At 40.1% G+C, this 19810-nt stretch overlaps 1 protein-coding gene across 1 annotated transcript in view; it reads right to left on the bottom strand.

Moving 5' to 3' along the window:
- The window catches only part of nisch (nischarin), a 31995-nt gene extending 15382 nt beyond the window's left edge, over positions 1-16613 (bottom strand). Inside the window, exons 1-12 of the mRNA XM_034684561.1 lie at positions 16207-16613; positions 13597-13680; positions 11923-12105; positions 6521-6569; positions 6013-6176; positions 5810-5905; positions 4635-4730; positions 4390-4542; positions 3844-3912; positions 2243-2428; positions 1131-1259; positions 928-1041 (exon numbers count right to left, since the gene is read on the bottom strand). Coding sequence (XP_034540452.1) covers positions 928-1041; positions 1131-1259; positions 2243-2428; positions 3844-3912; positions 4390-4542; positions 4635-4730; positions 5810-5905; positions 6013-6176; positions 6521-6569; positions 11923-12105; positions 13597-13680; positions 16207-16287 — 1404 coding nt within the window. The 5' untranslated portion in view covers positions 16288-16613. The remainder of the gene's footprint in view (positions 1-927; positions 1042-1130; positions 1260-2242; positions 2429-3843; positions 3913-4389; positions 4543-4634; positions 4731-5809; positions 5906-6012; positions 6177-6520; positions 6570-11922; positions 12106-13596; positions 13681-16206) is intronic.
- Positions 16614-19810: the final 3197 nt, after the last annotated feature.

The raw sequence follows: 19810 nt of genomic DNA, 5'->3' as shown, positions 1-19810 counted from the left end.
TGACCCAGCGTCCTGCAGACAGGATCCAACAGAACAGTCATACTACAGACTACCTTCAAACGTAGGTCGTATGTAGCAGGCGAATCTGAAAACAGCTGAGTCTAACTATAGATGCAAATAAAGTAACCTTGAATTTTGAACATTGGGGTGCTTGTGCAGAAGAAAACTATTTGCTTCTAATATTTTAATATTTCCAGATTTCATTTAAACTGTGAAAAAAAGACTTCTGGGGACATTATGACTTCACAAACTTTGGTTAAAATGTTCACGCCTAAAAAACCTTGTCCCACACACGTTTGTTTGATTTCATCTACGACACGTGTTACCTCTGCTGCTGACGTGAGAAACTCCTGTTTCAAAAGGTAAAAGCAGTCACAGGAGTCCGTCTGCAGCTGCTGGTCTGCAGGGTCTGATCCCAACAAACACTGCAGCAGCTCGTTACTCGTGCAGGGAGATAACAAGCTGCTGGAGCAACTGACAGAAAATGTTTGGATGAATCTTCAGACTTCAGGAATCTGTTAGTGATTTAAGTCTGAAGGGTCTACAATCAGGTTAGAAATATCAAACCACTACGACACACTTCTACGTTATTCTACGGTAATTAAGGAGAAAGACGTAACAATCAAAAGTGGTGATTGAGTTTAGGATCGGGTACTCGTAATTAGAGTTCAAAGGTCAAATCAGTGAGCACTACGAGTCCTTATGGCCTAGTAATGATGATGTTTGAATGAGATACTCAGCTTGGTCAAATCCTCTTATTTGAAGTACAGAAAAGAAAACATTTGTCCTCAAAGTCCTGAGAGAGATCCATGAATTACACTTCTTACATGATTGAATAACACTTCTCAAAAATCTTCATCATTAATACCGACATGAATACAGAAGCTTTAAACAGGTCCCTGGAGTTTCCCGTGTGACTGAGCATACCTTCTTGTCTCCGCTGCTCTTCCTGTCTTTGACTTCTTTGGCTTTCTGAATGGCTTTCAACACTTCCACCGTGTCCAACTCTTTCTCCGTCGTCACCTTACTGTCCAGACAAACCTGAGGACGCAGAGATGACAGGTGTTAAAACTACACATCCACAACTTTTTAAACAGTTAGTATTCATAAAGGTTGTTTGGTTAGCGTACCTCTGATGCGCGGTCTCCAAACTGGGCCAGGACTTTGGTTCTGTAGTCTGGGATGATGCACATGGGGTTACTGGACAGGTTGAGTTTCTCCAAACAGGGCAACGAGCCGATGTTCCTAATCTCCTCCAACTGGAAAAAACACAACTTGATTAAACTTTTCTCGACTTCAGAAGTAGCATCAAAGCAGAATAATGAACTAAAGTGTGGCTGTTTCGTTGGAGCACATGTTCTGCATGGCGTCCAATCAGAGACAGGATTAAGTTTTGCAAAGTTCAGAATGTAATGACTGGCACAGTCTGAACAAACCTTGCTTGTCAAAGTAAAACCTTCTGTAAGTACAACTCTCTACATGTTTGATTTGCTTTAAAGGCACCGTGAGGAGGAGTTTTTAACTGGTTGAGAACATTGACAGTAAAAAAAAATTTGACAGCGTTGCTCCGCCTCTTCCCATTGTACGGTTCAGAAGCCAAAAAATCTGCGAAGCCTCTGTAACGAGCTCCGCCCTACAGCGTAGCGTCACAAGACGCTGTGTGTCCTTTGAAGTTTCCCTCTACGGCGGCTGTGAATCAAAAGGAAACCCTGAAGAAAAACCTCGTTTTTAAAATCTAATAACTAATGAAAAAGAAACTTTTCAGAAAAAAGAGACCTTGAACACAAAACAGTCAAACAATAACTACATATCACCACAGCATACGGATGTGAGAAACATTCGTACGGCGTGTATTTTTGACCTATATTGCAGCCAGCCACCAGGGGGCAGATGCTCTGCTGAAAGCTTCACTTCCAGCCGAGCAAGATGCACCCCTGGTTGAGAAACAGACTGAAACAAATCCTGATGCCTCTTTATGACCTTCACAGGGAAAGAAGACAGTCAGCAACAAGGCCGATTATCTCTGTCTTCATTAATCAGATGGAGTGATACATTTGACTTTTAATGGACAACAGGATGAGGTTTTTGTTTTAAAACACTACTTTCACATGCACAGGACAATGAGTAGTTAGGAAACGTTGTCCACAGGGGGGCACCAAACTCAACACAAACCAAAGGCTCCTCACGGCAGCTTTAATGCAAAGTGATGCTTGAAACCTCAGAGAGTCCACAGTGTGATCACCTGGGCCAGCTGGTTGTGACTGAGGTCCAGGTTGACCAGAGAGTAGAGCTTGGTGAGGCCGGTCAGCTGGTCCAGCTGGTTTCCGGCCAGGTTGAGGGTTTTGATGTTTCCCAGACGTGTGTGAGCAGCTTCAAGGACCCGCAGGTTGTTGTAGGACAGATCCACGTGGACCAGATTGTACAAGTGCTGCAACAACAGGAAAAAGTGAACTGATGACGAGCTGAAATCCTTTGTTTCAGGACCGGTAAAAATGTTCTGTCGGTTGTAAAATTGTCTCACTGCTTGTAACAGAGTTTCTGATTTCGTAAATTTGTCTCCAACTTTGTAAAAGTGTTTCATCCCTCATAAATTTGCCTTACACTTCCTGGCCACTGTAATTTTTCCAATCAAACATCGACTTTAAATGATCTGAAAACCATCAGCGTCTCTCTTCATTGACACTTCGCACAGAGTTCAAACTTTCTTTGGTATTGGGTAGTGGTGCAACGGATCATCGTTGATCCGTGATCCATTCGGATGCCTCTCCACGGTTCAGCACGGACGTGGTCCATGGATCAGTTGATGAAAAAAGTTGCGCGTGTTCACATGATGACCGCATGTTCAATCCACACTCACTCGTTAAGCGCAGCGGTAGTCATGGCAAGTGAAGAAGCAGAGGAACTTGAAAACCCTCCTGAATCTTGTAAGTCACATGTATGGGAGCATTTTGGTTTCCCTGTGAAATACAGTGAATGCTGAATGTGCTGAGCCACGTTATGCAATTCCGCAGCATATCCACTAGACCAGAGGTGTATACGTGTATACTTTTTGATGCCACGATTCAGAAGAATACAAGCTGTGTTAAAGGTGCAGTGTAGAAACGGGACGATTAGCGACATCTAGCTGTCAGTTTCTAGGATGAACCCCTCCATCCTAACCCTGAGCATCAGCTAAGCCAGGGATTCCCAAACTTTTCAGCCCACAACCGGCCGCCCATTTGTGGCCCCTGAACTGTTATTCCTTCACTCTGTGTTTTGGTCGGGTCACCGCGTGTTTACCGGGACTTGTATCCATGTCAACGATACGCAGACAGGCTGTTACTGGGTCACTTACAGTCCCCTGCTGAGTGAAATTTTCAACTTTCACTTTCGTTTATGGAGCAGGTCGCATATTGGCACTTTGCCAGCTGTAGGACCCTAGAATGCACGAAAACAGTGTGTTCCAAGTTTGCTGAAACTTTTGAAATTCCTCTGCTCCTTCACTTGCCATGCCATGAAATGCAGTGAATGAGGCAGGGCTGGGCCCACAGATAGGGGGCTTTGCACATGCAGTAAATTTTGAGTTGAATGTTGTTTTTATTTAATGGGCAAAAGTTTACAAGTGTTTTACAAAATAAATGGAAGACAAAGTTATATTTGTCTTGTCTTCTTTCTTTTTTTCTTTTTTTTGCTGATCCGAAAAATGATCCGATCCGTGACTCAAAACCGTGATCCGATCCGAACCGTGAGTTTTTTGATCCGTTGCACCCCTAGTATTGGGGTTTTAGTTGCATCCTTAGAAATGACACAGACACTGACATGAAGGCAGACGGTCCTTACAGAGCAGATGTATTCCTCACATACCTGCAGGTTTTCCACAGTGGACAGCTGGTTGTAGCTCAGGTCCAGAAACTCCACCTTAGGAATCAGTTTCTGCAGAAGAGACGAACGCAGAGTAAGCACAAAGACGCAGATGTTTGTAACCTGAACTTCTCCTTACTCACAAACTCTGACTTTTTAAGCTCACTCTGAGGACCCTGCACCCTGCCCTCCTGAGTTTAGCACCAGTCAGCGTTGGCAGAAGGTCCAGCATATGTTGCATCAAGTTTTATTGACTAACATATCTCTCTTAAACCCCACATACCAAAAAACTGATCCTCTGAAAAACTGTTTCATACAGAAAATAAACTTCTTCTTATGATAGATGTAAAAAAGGATTTCGTATTCTTATTTCTTTTTGTTGCAAAGAGTGCAAACACAAAGACTCTGTATGTACAGATAAAGTCCTGATGCAATATCTGAGGCATCGTGTGAATGCTGATGGATACAGTAGAGTCATGCAGTGTTTCTTTCCACACTGGGATCCAGCTGCTGTTCCCTCTGTGCTGAGGTCTGGTGAGCGTGTTTTACCACTGAGCTGTCGATGCTGCTGATGCAGTTGTGACTCATGTCCAGCGTGGTCAAGTTTTTCCACACGGGGATGACAGCCGTGACAGGACAGCCAGACTCCGACCCCTCAGCCTCCCACTGCGAGAACTCGCTCGCCTCAGGAACCAGGATCGCCTGGAGAGAAAAAAACAGGAGTAACAGAGCGAGTTAGAATAAACTGACGCTGCACAAACAAACATAAGGCAGAGAAGAAGTCTGAGCAGTACCATCATGGTTTCTGACGAGCGGTGGATACTCAGAGTCGCCAGACTCAACCTCAGAGACGACAGACCTCGAATCTGCAGAGAGCTGCAATCACTGATCTGCAGACAGAGAGAGGGACGGGACTTACTTTACAGATTTAATAGTTTCAGAAAACAACACAAACGCTTTTTAGAACACATTTTTGCAGACCTCTCTGCAGCTTAGCAGAACCTTTTTTATGCTAAACCCTGCAGTGCACACTTCAGTTACACCTCTCAGCATTCTGCGTGTTTGAAGTGAAATAAAATACCTGTCTTCTAGCTCTTAAGACCTACAATAATCAGAACATGTAAATAATGTTAGTACAACACAGATATGATACCTAAGAGAGATGTGTTTCAGCGCCTCTTACAAACTGGGAAATGCAGGATTGTTTTTGTCTCCCGTGTTCATTGTCCAATCATCATTTAGTTGTGAAGACTTGTTTGATGCAGCTAAGGAGACTCTCCAAAATTAGGACATTTTTATCTAGAAAAAATGTTCAGACAGTCATACATGCTTTTAATCTCCTCCCGTTTGGACGACTGTAACTCCTGTTTCATCTTCCCTCCATTGGCTCCTGATAAATCTTAGAATTGATTTTAAGATTTATCAGTCCCACCCTGAGATCCCTAGCCGAGGTTCTACTCATTGCCCCACAGTCGAGGCTGAGGACGAAAGGTCACTGGGCCTTTTCTGCCAGAGCCCCGATCATCTGGAACAATCTCCCCGAGGAGATCAGAGTGACAACTTCTTTATCTTCTTTTAAAAACACACTTTTATCAATGTGCTTGTGCAGGAGATGTCACCTGGGCGTGTTTAAATACAGAGGTTTTTTTATTCTTTTTTATGCAGCATTAATTTTTGTATACCTTCAATTTCTGTGAAAAGTGCAATATAAATAAATGTTATAATTATGATTATCTTTTTTGTTATATTATTATTTTTTTTATTACAATTATTATTATTATTATTTCATTTTATTTTATGCAGTATTATTATAATTGTTGTTATTATTATTGTATTTTTATCATTATTTTTGATGTTACTATTTCTTTTATTATTTTTATTATTATTATTATCATTTGTGTGAGACAACTATGGGGCAGGAATAAAACAGGTCTAAAGACAGGAGTGTTTCAGAGAGACAGACCAGTACCTCTATCTGCAGCAGAGCCTTGAAAACAGACAGGTCAAAGGGTAGACTGCTCTCCTCAATGTTGCTGGTCCCAACTGGACCTCTTGTTCCAGACACCTGAGCGAGGAAGACACCAGAGAGAAAGATCAGCACCTCTTCTCTTCACTCATGGCAAAAATCAAAAACTGTGCTGTATATGTAGATTAAATCCAGAGGTGTCAGACCTTGAGGTATCTCAGCCTGCAGGTGAAGTCCAGGATGTGTCCCAGGTCTGTTTTGGCGTCTCCGTTAAAGCAGGTTGGTTTAGCCAGACGGAGCTGCTGGGTGACGGAGTAGAGCTGCAGAGGATGGAGGGAGAACACCTCACCAGCCTGCAGCAGCTGCTCACCTACAACAAAAACACACAGAGGTTTGATCCCGCTCCCTGTGATGCATTTCATCTGACTCATATTCATTCTTTAAGTCAGTCAGTTTATGATTTGTTCACATCTGAAAATAAAATCTTCAGAATACTTCAAAGTGACGCTGTGCAGCAGGGGTTTTATTCAGTCGCTGCTGTATTTGGGCGTAGAAACACAAACTGTGTGTCACAAAGTACAGGACAAAAAAAGCAAATATGTAACATCACAACAAAAACAGAATACTCCTCAGTGGAGCTTTAAGTGTGAGCACAGCTGTGGGAACATTACAAGTAAATAAAAGAGGTCAAAGGTGAAAGAGGGGAAGCTGTACCTTTATGGAATAACTCCTCAGCCAGTGCTGCTGTGATGCCGTTGATCTCCTGGAAGAGAAATATTGTGTTAATCAAAATAAACTTAGCTTGAGATTTGAAGGGCTTTATGCTTTTATTACACATTGTGTAGCTTTTATTTTCCCTTTCTTACACCATGTTTTTAAACTGTTTTGTCACGGCTCCAGCTGTGTTTGGAAAAAATTATCGCTTTGAGAAATAAGAAGATAATTCCCGCTGAATAAAGTCATTTGAGCTCAGATTAGTTACACAACAGTTTAAATAGCAAAACCTCCATCAGGCTGTAAACACTGTGCATCCAACTGTTGTATTAATCAGCAGTAATTATCTGATGCAGAATGATGAAAAACAACTGATCTGTGACAATCATGTCTGATCATGTCACATGAGCGGCGAGCTTCTCTGCAGAGTCCTGTGGACCCGATAACACAGCTCTGTTGTTGTAGTGACTCTGTCATATGATCACACTGACATCACAAAGCCTGAACTTGTGTCAGTGTTCGTGTCTGTTTGAATTCAGATGTTAGCGTGAGAGCGGAATGTCGAGAGAGTTTTCTCTGCGGCTGTTGGGATGTCGTTTTTGTTTACCTGCTTTTAAAACTAACTGTGTTCAAAATCTCTTTAGTGCTTATTTATGTTTGTTTATTCATTCTGCTGTGCTTATTTACATATTTTATGTAAAAGCTGCTCCAAACAGACTGGACCCGGAGAGATTAATATGTCTTTATTAAATTAATGTAATTTAATTTGACTGATAGAAATCAGGCATAGTATATTATTTACATATTAAAGGTACTCTTTTTATCCTAAATCTTGTTTTCTTCTTCAAACATCACATAGTACTTCACAAAAATCGAGACTGATAAAAAGGACAGGCGATAACAACAACACAGAAAAGAGACAGACATGATGATACAGGAGTTTTGTTTCACTGTCTTTGACTTCAACTACAAAGGCTCGCTCACCTCCATGATCTGAAGGAACGCCAAGGTACAAAGAGGGTCATAAGGGGATCAGACATACTGGGATCCTGTCTTTCCCTCTCTCTCCTCTCTCTGCCTATCCCTTACTTTAGCTCTCCCTGTCCCATTAAAGTTACTAACCATAGACCTTTCTGGAGTCCCTGAGCTCCCTTGTCTCGAAGGTTCCTTTGGATCTCTGCTGCTGTGGACATGCCAGACTCCAGCTGCTACAACTACTACTACTATCTATTTCAACACTCATCATCTCTCTCAAATTCAAATTCAAATTTGCTTTATTGGCATGAACAACGAGATATTATTGCCAAAGCACATAAATTCATACAGTACATTATATATATTCACAACACACTACACTCACCATATATACATTAATCACACAACATATTCATTACATATTATATTCATCACATACATATCAACCATATATTACATATTTTATATGCATTAATGAACGATGGTGTCACCTATACAGCATATCTCAATGTCCTCACCCGATGCGGCGCGCTCACAAAACCTCCACCCAAAATCAAACACCATGGGATGGTGCGTCCCTCAGGCTGTGACAGGCAGACACATATTTAGCTGCCAGAGGAGCTGCTGACCCTTCCCCCAGGAGAACTGACAGTTTCTCTTCTGGGGTTAATGTTGGGAAGTTTGGTACCATTTTAGTAATTTCCCTGTAGTGGGCATCTCTTAGAAAAGAGAACTTGCTGCAGTGGAGGAGGAAGTGCATCTCTGTCTCTATGTCCCCTGTAGAGCAGTGAGCACATAGATGCTCCTCTCTGGGCAGCCATGTCTGTCTGTGTCTCCCTGTCTCTATAGCCAGCTGGTGGTCACTCAGCCTGTATTTGGTCAGGATACATCTTTGTTTTGTATCTCTCACACTGTACAGATATTCAGATAATTTATAATCACGGTTTAGGGTCAAATAACAATTCATTCTACTTTGGGTCTCTGTTTGGTTTCTCCAGTGTTCTAAATACAGATCTTTGGAGTGCTTCATGATGAGTTTAATTTGGTTGCGTTTTGGATCAGTGCTGATTGGAGTCTGGCTGATTAGCTTCCTCACCAGCTGACTAAGGGGACAGTTTTCAGGGTTCAGCTCTTGGGTTTTTACTGCTTTATATTGAAGTGAGTCTTTTGGGCTTAAATTTAGATGGGTCCAAAATTTGATTGCCGGTTTCTGAAAGTTTAATAGTAATGGGAAACGTCCCAGTTCTGCTCGGCAGGCGTTATTTGGAGTTTTTCTTTGAACATTTAGGATTCTTCTACAGAATTCAGTATGGAGAGCTTCTATTGGGTGTTTGTCCCATGAGCCATGCTCCAGTCTACTGAGGGGGCCCCAGATCTCACTTCCATACAGAGCTATAGGTACAATTACACTATCAAATATTTTTGTCCAGATTCTAATTGGAATGTTAATCTTGAATAATTTGGTTTTTAATGCATAGATTGCCCTTCGTGCTTTTTCTTTAAGTGCATTTATTGCCATGTTAAAATTTCCAGATGCAGATATGTTCAGACCAAGGTAAGTATAATTCTTTGTGTGTTTAATTTGAGTGTTATTCAGAATAAAAATATATTTATTTTCAAGACATCTGGGCTTTTTTTGAAAGATCATTATTTGTCACTTAAAATTGACCTCCAATGCCCAGTTCTGGCAGTATTGTTCCAGGATGGTCAGGTTATGTTGGAGACCATCTCTGGTTGGAGACAACAGAATAAGGTCATCTGCATAAAGCAGGTATCTAACTTCTGTGTCCAAGATTGTGAGGCCCAGAGCTGCTGAACCATCCAGCTGCTCTGCAAGTTCAATTATATACAGATTGAATAATGTGGGACTTAAACAGCATCCTTGCTTCAAACTGCGCCCTTGAGTGAAATATTCTGTTCTTTGATTGTTGATTTTCACAGCACATTGGTTGTGCTCGTACATATATTTAATAAGATCATAAACCTTACCACCTATTCCACTTTGAAGGATTTTGAAGAAAAGTCCTTCATGCCAAATTGAATCGAAGGCTTTTTTAAAGTCAATGAAGCAAGCAAATATTTTTCCCCCCTTTTTTTGGTGGACATGTTGGTCAATTAAAGTGTGTAAGGTGTATATATGATCAGATGTTCGGTGATTTGGGAGAAAGCCAATTTGACATTTACTAAGAATATTTTTTTCTTCAACAAAAGCTTGTATCCTGGAGTTTAGGATACTACAGAATATTTTTCCCAGGTTGCTGTTGACACAGATCCCTCTGTAGTTATTGGGGTCTGTTTTATTACCATCTTTATAGATCAGGGTGATCAGCCCCTGGTTCCAGACATCAGGAAAGCAGCCTGCAGTCAGCACCATGTTGAACAGTTTAATAATTGCAGTTTGAAATTCAGGAGTACTGTTCTTCCGCATCTCATTCTTGATGCAATCTGTGCCATGAGCCTTTTTGGATTGAAGAGTTTTCAGTTTGTCTGTTTACTCTTTCTGTGTAATTGGGTAATCTAATGGGTTTTGGTTATTCTTGATGGCTGATTCAAGGTTGTCTAATTTTGTTTTAATTTCAGTTTGATTAATGTTTAGATCTTCAGGTGGGATACTTTTGTAGAGGTCATGAAAATATTTTCCCCAGATATCTCCATCTTGTATTGCTAATTGTTGAGGCTTTGTGGTCTCTAAACTGTTCAACATGTTCCAGAACGGACCCTGGTCTACTGCATTTTCAATCTCCTCCAGTGTTTTGTTGGTGTAGTGGGATTTCTTTTGTCTGATGGTCTGTTTGTACTGTTTCAGGTGTTCAGAGTATTCATGTAATAGTGTTGGGTCATGTTGGTTTCTGTGTTTCTGGTTTGATAGCTGTCTTAAGTGTTTTCTCATTTCTTTACATTCCTTATCAAACCATTGTTTTTCAGAGGGTTTTTGATTACAGTGCTGATGGTGGGGTTTCTTACTTTTTTTAAGCTTTGCATCTAATGCAGCTTTTTGGAAGATATCGTGAATTACTTCCTTGGCTTTGTTGACACCTTCAGAGTTACTGTGGTAGTGTGAACAGTTGAATGTGTTTATTGCATGTCTCATTTCAATTGAATTAAGAGCTTGTTCAAATTGTTTAGCACAGTTTGGAGCCCATCTGTATGATTGGTTCAGATTGTACAGTTTACTGGGTTGTTCTTTAATACTATATCTCGTGTGTTTTTTCAAGTATATTAATCTGGCTGTGATCTGAAAGGGGGGGTTTGTGTTTGAACAGTGAAAGCACTGAATGAGGAGGGATCCATGTCTGAGATGGCATAGTCAACAACACTTGTCCCAAGAGCTGAACTATAAGTAAAACGTCCCAAACTGTCTCCTCTGATCCTACAATTTAACATATACAGGCCAGAGGCCCTGCAGAGGTTCATTAACTCTTTCCCATTTCTGTTTATGGTTTTGTCAGGGTTGTTCCTCATTGCTGTAGGTGTGGGGGTCAAAGGGGACTCTTTGAATATATATTTATCTCCTGTGTGGTCTATACAGTCAGGATCTGTACCTGTTCGAGCATTAAAGTCTCCACACAGGAGTATTTTCCCTTGGGCTTGAAGGTGGCATATCTCTGTGTGTAGGGAGCTGAGGAACTCTTCTTCGTGGTATGGTGACTGGTAAGTCTACCTCGCAAATGTCTATGTGTTTATTAATTTTTAGCCAAATGTGTTTTTTGCTTTGTTTAATGATTGTTATGTGTTTGGTAATATCATCTCTCTTTGGTAATTCTCTCTCTCTCTCTCTCTCTCTCTCTCTCTCTCTCTCTCTCTCTCTCTCTCTCTCTCTCTCTCCCTCTATCTCTCTCTCTCTATCTTTCTCTATCTATCTCTCTCTCTCTCTCTATCTCTCTCTTTCTCTATATGTCGCTCTTTCTCTCTTTCTTTCTCTCTCTCTCTCTCTCTCTTTCTCTCTCTCTCTCTTTCTCTCTCTCTCTCTCTTTCTCTCTCTTTCTCTTTCTCTCTCTCTTCATCTCCCTCTATCCCTCTCTCCAACACGGTCTCAGCAGATGTGTGTCTAACATGAGTCTGGTCCTGCTGGAGGTTTCTGCCTGTTAAAGGAAGTTTGTCTTTGCCACTGTAACTTGCTAAATGCTGCAAAGTGCTCTGCTCATGGTGGATTAAGATGAGATCAGACTGAGTCCTGTCTGTAAGATGGGACTGGATCTTATCCTATCTTGATGTTGGGTCTTTGTTAATAATAGAACATAGAGTACGGTCTAGACCAGCTCTGTTTGGAAAGAGTCTTCAGATAATGTTTGTTGTGATTTGGCGCTTTATAAATAAAGATTGATTGATTAAGTTTGTATTTCTGTATTGAAAGATTGAAAGCTTCTAAGCAGGTGAGTGTGAAGTTGCAGAGATTTGAAGACAGTGGTGATTAAAGGTTGACTCACATAGAGGTGAAAGTGCAGGAAGAAGGCAAGCGGAGTAGGCGTGGCCTGTGGGAACTGTTGGAGCAGTGTCTGGAGGTAGAGCTCCAACTCCTTCTGCCTCCGCTCCACCAGACTCTTTGAGTTCTTGCCGATCATCTTCTTTGGAGGAAGCAACCGCCGGTCCACCTTCTTCTCTGCTGTGAGCTGAGGATGAGGAAGAAACGGTTATCTGTTACTCAAATATGACTCACACTCTCATGTCAAAGCTCTTTATTTTGTTCAGTGTTATTTTGAACTGATTATCTTAAAAGGAACCCTGACTGTATAAATCTGCTTTAATGTTTGTCTCATACTAGAATGCTTAGTTAAATAGACATGAAGAATTGTTATTTCTTTAAAGAGCAAAATTTATAACACATATTCTAACCTACGAGCGCAGCCATTGTTTTACTAGCATGCTGGGTTGATGACGTGTAATGGTTGCGTCTTGCCGAGCCTCTGGTTTTTGCCGTGTTTACTTGCTGACTTTCAGGAGCGTGGAAACCATAATAATGCCACACTGTGCTGCATTTGGGTGTAATTTCCAGTCGACAGGAAACAAGAGGACTGGTGTAAGTCTACACAGCTTTCCAAGAGACAAAAAGAGAAGAAAGGAGTGGGAAATTGCTTGTGGACGTACACAACTTCCGAAGGACCCGCGGCTATGTTCTCGCCACTTCACTCCAGATGCATTTGATGCATTTAGCCGACCCATGCTGGTGAAAGAGCTCACAGACGCTGCTAGTTATAAACGGAGACTGAAGCCAAATGCTGTGCCGTCAGTTTTCGTTCATAAACAGACAAAATGCCCACAGGAAAAGAGTGAAGTCCGCTCTAGGAAACGCCATAGGCAGGAGACGCTGGATGTGCTCCTGCGGGGATGTCAACATCCCACACCTGCAGATGTAGCCTCTGATGGCGAACCATCGGGCACAATCACGACCACGACCACTACCACGATCACAGAGGAAGCTGACGACGAGTCCCCCGATCAGTCAACACAGCAGTCCGTAAGTGTACAGTGTTGTCCAAATTAGAGGGATGTCGCAACTCAGACGGAAAAACACACATCTGATGCAGCGGTACAGTGGCCAGCTGATGCGCACCAACTTATTACTCAAGACCACGTTTATGCTGCTAATTGTGAAAATGAGCTGAAAAAACAGTTTCAGGAGGACAGTCAGTCTCTGGATCTTTTCCTCTCAGATGATGACTTTTTCAGCGAGGGCAGTCAGCCACTGTACAGACAGTCTGATCCAAAATATAACACAAGTTCATCAGAGCCTTCACAGAACACCCAGGAATCACATGCTTCAGCTGACACGCATGAAGAAAACAGACTGTTGCAACCAAATGACGTCACTACCCAAACATCATTGCAACGCAAAGAACAATGGCGGCCTACGAGTGAAAATATTTTTTCCAGTTTTATACAAACTAAGATATTTTGAGAGATTTTATTATTGTTTTTATATAGCTGATACAAAAATTTATCATATAGGAAAATATGTTTTGGTAGCCGGGGTTCCTTTTAAGACATCTGCTTCACCTTAGTGTGACAGAGTTTCTTTCCAGTGTAAAATAAATGTAGAATACTGCTCGAGAGGTTCATCAAACTTAGACTAATCTGTAGTTGCAGATCTTTTATTCACTTACTTTCTCGTGAAGGTCGTGGAAGTCACTGTAGCGATGCTTGACTGTCCACCTGTGCTCCCCATCTGTTACATCAATGATGTAGACCTGAAACAAGCAGCAGATCAGTCATGAGTCAATTAAATCTAAAAACCTGCTGGGCTGAAAGTGGCTCCTTAGCTCCACTGATAGCAAGAGACACCAAAGACCATGTATGAACTGGCTCCTTAGTGACAGACTCACCCTTTAAACATAACCACCTGTGTTACCAGGTGAAGTTAAGTCATGTAACACTTGGATTGTCTCTATGAGAGCTGCTTCAACTGAGGATGAGCATGAGATCAGGGTTCTTATTTAAAAATGTGCTTTCAAAGTGCTTCATCCAATATCATGTCCAGTACATTATAGCTCCTAACAAGATGATTACCATTAATCTAAAATGTATTATTATTATTATTATGTTGCTTTTTTAGCTGAGATATCTTCAGTGAGATGGCCTCCAGATTATGTCACATAGTCAACTGAGCTCCAAGTTCCCTGGTATCACCTTCATCTCAACAAAGAAGAAGAATTAAACACATTTCTGGACATAAAAGAAAAGATTAGATAATACTTTGTTGATCCACAGTGTATATCACTGTGCTCTGAGGTTCGTCACAGGTTGCACACGCCTCACTCATCACTGCAAACTTTATGTCAAAGCTGACTGGCCATCCTTAAGTGTACGCAGGCACACACATTGGCTACGACTGATTTATAAATCCCTCCTTGGCTTGGTTTCAACTTATTTGTGTGTGCCAGACCACAGAAAGACAGACCAAAGAACAGTGCCTGTGTTTAAAAAAAAAAGCTGTTCTGTGATCACAAATTGCACTTTATTTGCAAATTAGTTGCACTTTTAAATAATTGATTGTTTCTACACACTGTCTGTATATATGCTCCATTCTGTTGAATTGTACTATTTATTTTGACCTGTGCTGCTGACCTCTTGGCCAGGTCAACCTTGTAAAAGAGGTCTTGATCTCAATGGGTTCTCATCTGGTTAAATAAAGGTTAAAAGGAAAGTAGATATTCAGGCCGGTATCTATAATAACTGCAGAGCTTTTGTTGTTGTGTGCAGTTATATGCTCTGTTCGAGATGAGACAAGTAGACTAACAAAGTCTTTAGTGGATGGTTGTCTTTGTTCATCTTTTGTATTTCGATTAGGGATGAGCTGTGATTTTCAAATAATGGAATAATCTTTAATAATACAAAACGGAATAGTTCATGTTACTTTTATTTCATCTTTAAAATGTATTTTCTGTTTTTGTTCAAGCGCCTGGTTGTAATGCAGTACAGCCACCTGACAGTAGATGCAGGACATCTAAAAGCTGTTTGTTCTTTGCTATAAAACTCCCATAATAACATGATTACATAAGAAAGAATAAAAGCCAGGTGCTGCTTAAAGGGGTGCGGCTCTGTGGGATCAGAAGTAGAAAAAAAATCCAGACTTCTGCAGCAGCAAAAAGTCCTGGGAGAAACTTGTACAGAAAAATAAACAAAAAAAGAGGTTAAATGCAAACTTTATAGATAATATCTGGATTATATCCATACCTATATCATAACTACAACAGCTGTGCACAGTCATTAAATGGGTCTCTCTCCTGATCTCTGCAGAGGGGAGGGGAACTAATCGATTAATCAACAAATAATGAGACTATCGAATAGGAGGATATTTTTTTACAAATGCCCATCCCTAATATAGATACTTTAGACGTTTAAAATTTTTATTAGACAACTCTTCCTGACAAGACAGTCAAAATGAAACAGATATAAAATCATGGAAGTAATTCAAAACCACAGGAAGGACGGAGAGAAACTTAAGGAGATAGTGGTTTTCTTATTAGCCGTTTTAATATCCAGGGCTTATTAAACATTACAATACATAACCTTAAATCATTAATGCATAGTCTGCCCATTCCCTGTCATAGAAAGTCCAAGCTCCAAAGACCTGTCAGGTGTGTCACCTTTAGACATTCTATATCTGTATCTGACAGCTAAGCTAACAGTAAGCTAACACTAGCTTAACATTAATCATATATGGTTCATATTCACGTTTTAAAGACATAATCACTGACGTAAGATAGGTATGATGATTATACAGTTTTTGCATTAACTGACAGAGCAGTTCACTTTGAGAAACTAAGGCTGTTATAGCTCAAAGCTAAGCTAACTGGCGCTAGGTTAAATGAACCCGGGTGTTCCATTGAATAGTGCTTCCTATCGAGATGTGCTACCAAACAGCTCTGCGCATGCTCAGATGACAACCATGGGTACTTACTACTCCTAAGATCTTCATTAAAGATGTTTTAATAGAATATTATAAATCATCCTTGTACTCGGACAATGCAAATAATATGATTAGTGTTTTAAAAAAAAGTGAGTATGCACCAGGAGCATTATTTGATCTATTAAGATACAATTAGCCTACAATCTTAAACACAAGTTTTTTTAAAAGGATGCCAATTCATATTCACCTTTTCCTAAGCTTGTAATCACAACTGAAAAGCGTTAACTGATGCCATCTGACATCCATTATCTCAACGGTAGCATTTTTCGACAGAGCATCAGAACTCGGACGTAAATGAGCTTACTGTGTAGTTTTCCACCAGCTCCGACCCGACGACACACACTCTCCTCTCTGAAACCTCCTCTGGGAACGGAGCCGAGTCCATGTTGAGGTGAGGGAGAGTTGATATGATGATTTATGGAGTTGAAAGAAGTAATTAATAATTCCTCATGAGGGTTTCCAGAGCTTTTTCTCCGTTAGCCGCCTCCGGACGCCATGTTTGTTGTGGTGCTGCCGAGCGAAGCAGCTGACTGATTTAAAACCATCAAACTTTATTTACAAAAACTCATTCACAACACACAGACCGTGTTTTCACTTCAACTAACACTGATTTATTTACAACAGCTAACATAGAGACTGCGTGAGTAGACTTTTCTGTGAATAAGCGTCAAATATAAACCGAAAGAAAAAGTAAAACGACCTTTAGTGGCTAATAAAAACCAAATCTCGTCTGCCAGTTAGTTATCGCGGGAGTTATTGAAAACAGCTCCCCTGGATTATCTTTTGTCTTCTTTAAAGTACATTATGTACCTGAATGTTTGACTAATAGAGAAACTTTGAATAAAGTGGATTTGAGCTGCTTTTAGTGCCATAGACAATAACTAATCACGAGGACAGATGGTGATGACTTCTTGTATTAAAATAAATCCTCAGTGCATAGTTTACTGAGTGTGTCACCAGAGAAGTTAACACTGGCCTATTGTAGGCAGATGTGATCATTCTCTACGCCCAGTTTATTCAAAACTCTATTACAGTCTGGAGGAGTTATTTGTTTATTTTGTGTATTTAGTTGTATATTTAGTTTACAGATAAGAAGTAGTTTCAGTTGTTTGATTTTTCTAAAATGTTCTTTTTTTTTTATAATTGATTAAATTCAATTAATTGTGTTTAATTGTTCTAAACCTTTCTTTTTTATTATTAATTTAATATAATTTATTTTGTTTGGTTTTTCTAAACTTAAATTTGTTTTTTTTATATTTAGATTTTTGTAAACCCATTATTCAACCTTATTTTTTATTTCTTTAACAACAAACTTTCAAATGTATTTTAGCAAGAGTTTTAATGAAATATTTTAACTAATATTTCTTTCTTGATCTTATATTTTAAGATATTTTATGTTTTAATGCTTATGTTTTTTTAACTTCATATTTTAAATAAGATATTTTCTGACAAGGTATGGCCTTATGAAACTAAGCTGATATTGGATCTATTAGATGTTGGGCTGTTGGGCACCCTGCGGAGATGTCAAGAGGTCTAGCCAGCTTCGGGCTGCGACTTGACAGAAAAGGTTCAATGTGTGGATCTTAATCTTTGAGAAGAAGTTCTAAGATTATTTGAATGATTAAATGATTCGTTCCGACATTGGACTTCTTTTGTCTGCGTAAATCACATCCCCACAGTGCATCAGTGACCCTTTGATTATGTTTCGTTAAAGTACGAGTTTGATAATTTGATTATTTACTGAGTTTATTATGACAAATGGTCACTACACAGTCATTCAAATCAATATAAAGTTACACAAAACATGTAATCAGCGCTAAAACTTACACTATCCTGGACTGTTTGGACCTTAAAATGTTATTAAAGCGCACATATGTAAGTAAAAACAGACAATCGTGGCTTAAGTATAAAACTAGAGGTAAACAATGCCCCCTTTAACTCTTATAATATTCAGTATTGCATGATTACATTATGATTTATTATGCTTTCGTGTATAATCAGGATTATACCGTTTTGTTTGACCTATTTTAACACCGGACTGAAACTTGTGAGTGTTTCCATGATGGATTAATCTGCTGATTATTTTGTCCATTAATGGATTTATTGTTTGTGTCGTATTAAATATGAAAAGAGGGAGGATTTTGTTCGACAAGGGTTGCCAGTTCTCATGCAGAATAAACGAAAAACAACTCCCATTCTGTTAGGAAACCCTGTCTCTGTGGATTATAGAGGAATAAACCTTGAAAAATAAAAACTTTATAAATCAATCAATCAATCTTTATCTATATAGCGCTAAATCACAACAAATGTTATCTGAAGACTCTTTTCAAATAGGGCAGGTCTAGACCGTACTCCATGTTCTATTATCAGCAAAGATCCAACATCAAGACAGGATAAGATCCAGTCCTATCTTACAGACAGGACTCAGTCTGAGCTCATCTTAATCCACCATGAGCAGAGCACTTTGCAGCATTTACAGTTACAGTGGCAAGGACAAACTTCCTTTAACAGGCAGAAACCTCCAGCAGGTCCAGACTCATGTTAGACACACATCTGCTGAGACCGTGTTTGGGAGAGGGATAGAGGCCTGTTAGTGAACTTTTAGATTAAGGTCTATGTTTAAGTTTACAAATGATTGGTGAACAAAAGAGAGCTTTAGTCTGACCTTATTTCAACATAGAGACATGTATCTCATGTTAGATGGTAATAGATCTCACCTCTGATTGTATATAAATTAAAATACTACATCATCCACAGTTCATACAGCCTGGCAATGTTGTGTGCAGCCTCAGCATGCTTTAACTGTGTGCTGATTCAAACAGTCTCTGGAACAGCTGGCCTTTAAATCTGAGCTGATTTTACTCTGTAAAGTTACAGATACTTCAAACATCCACTAAATTTAAATCTACTTATCTAACCTTGTTGACTGTGAGCTAGAATAACACACACCTGTGAATCCACCAACAGAACAAGTGTCACATTACTTGCAACACAAGCATTACAGTGGTAATGATCTAATAATAGAAAATCAGTCAACACTGCGCCCCCTCCATCTGCTGCACACTGATCTGTGTGATACACACCACGACCACATGGGGTCACTGGTGAAGCTGCACACTTGACGGTGCATTATGTCATCCTATTGTCTGTGGTTTGGAGAATTAAAGTGACCTAAATATATACAGAAATGTGATAACAGGGGCAGTGTGTTGATGATAGATGCAGACAGCTGTAGACAAGAGCTGCCGTGAGATTTGGAGGGAGTGTGTGTTGATTTGACTCTCTCTGGTTAGTAAATGTCTGATTATGTCTTCTGGTTGGATGATTATAAACAAAAACGACTGTGAAGCCAACATGGCAGCTGAATAAGGCTGCAGCAATGACACCATCAGACAGCTGGCATTTATAGAACAATATCAACATGATGTTTACAAGCAGGTACACAATAATCAACATGTTTTTGTAAGATTTAGACAGAGAGTACAGCTTTAGATGATGGTGATGTTATTTTATTTGCTGGTGCATATTTCCACCAGATGGTGGTGCAAGACTCAAACTCAAAGAATGTCAAAGCTGTGCCGAGGGGGACGTGAATGTCTGACCCAAATTAAATGGCCAACCTTCAAGGAGTTGTTTACATTTTCCACTGAAATCGCAAATGTCAACCTGATGGAGGCGCTAGATGGGAATCAGAGGATGATAAAGTCTGTGGGGAGCATTGTTCAGAGACTAAAAGGGACAGGAGAAAAATGACAAGGTTTGTTTTACACTGCGTAGAAGATCTTTAGGTATTTAAGTCTGGACCAAAGAGATAGAGAATAACAGACTAACACTGAAACCCCCTCAGGCATGTTGGCGGGACGCCTAAAAACTAGAGCTGGGTTGTGAAAAAGGGAGTCAAACTTTCT

Source organism: Notolabrus celidotus, chromosome 1 (assembly GCF_009762535.1).
Source record: "Notolabrus celidotus isolate fNotCel1 chromosome 1, fNotCel1.pri, whole genome shotgun sequence".
Lineage (NCBI taxonomy): Eukaryota > Metazoa > Chordata > Actinopteri > Labriformes > Labridae > Notolabrus > Notolabrus celidotus.
The sequence above is the reverse complement of the archived record's forward strand: the minus strand, read 5'-3'. Positions and strand labels throughout refer to the sequence as shown.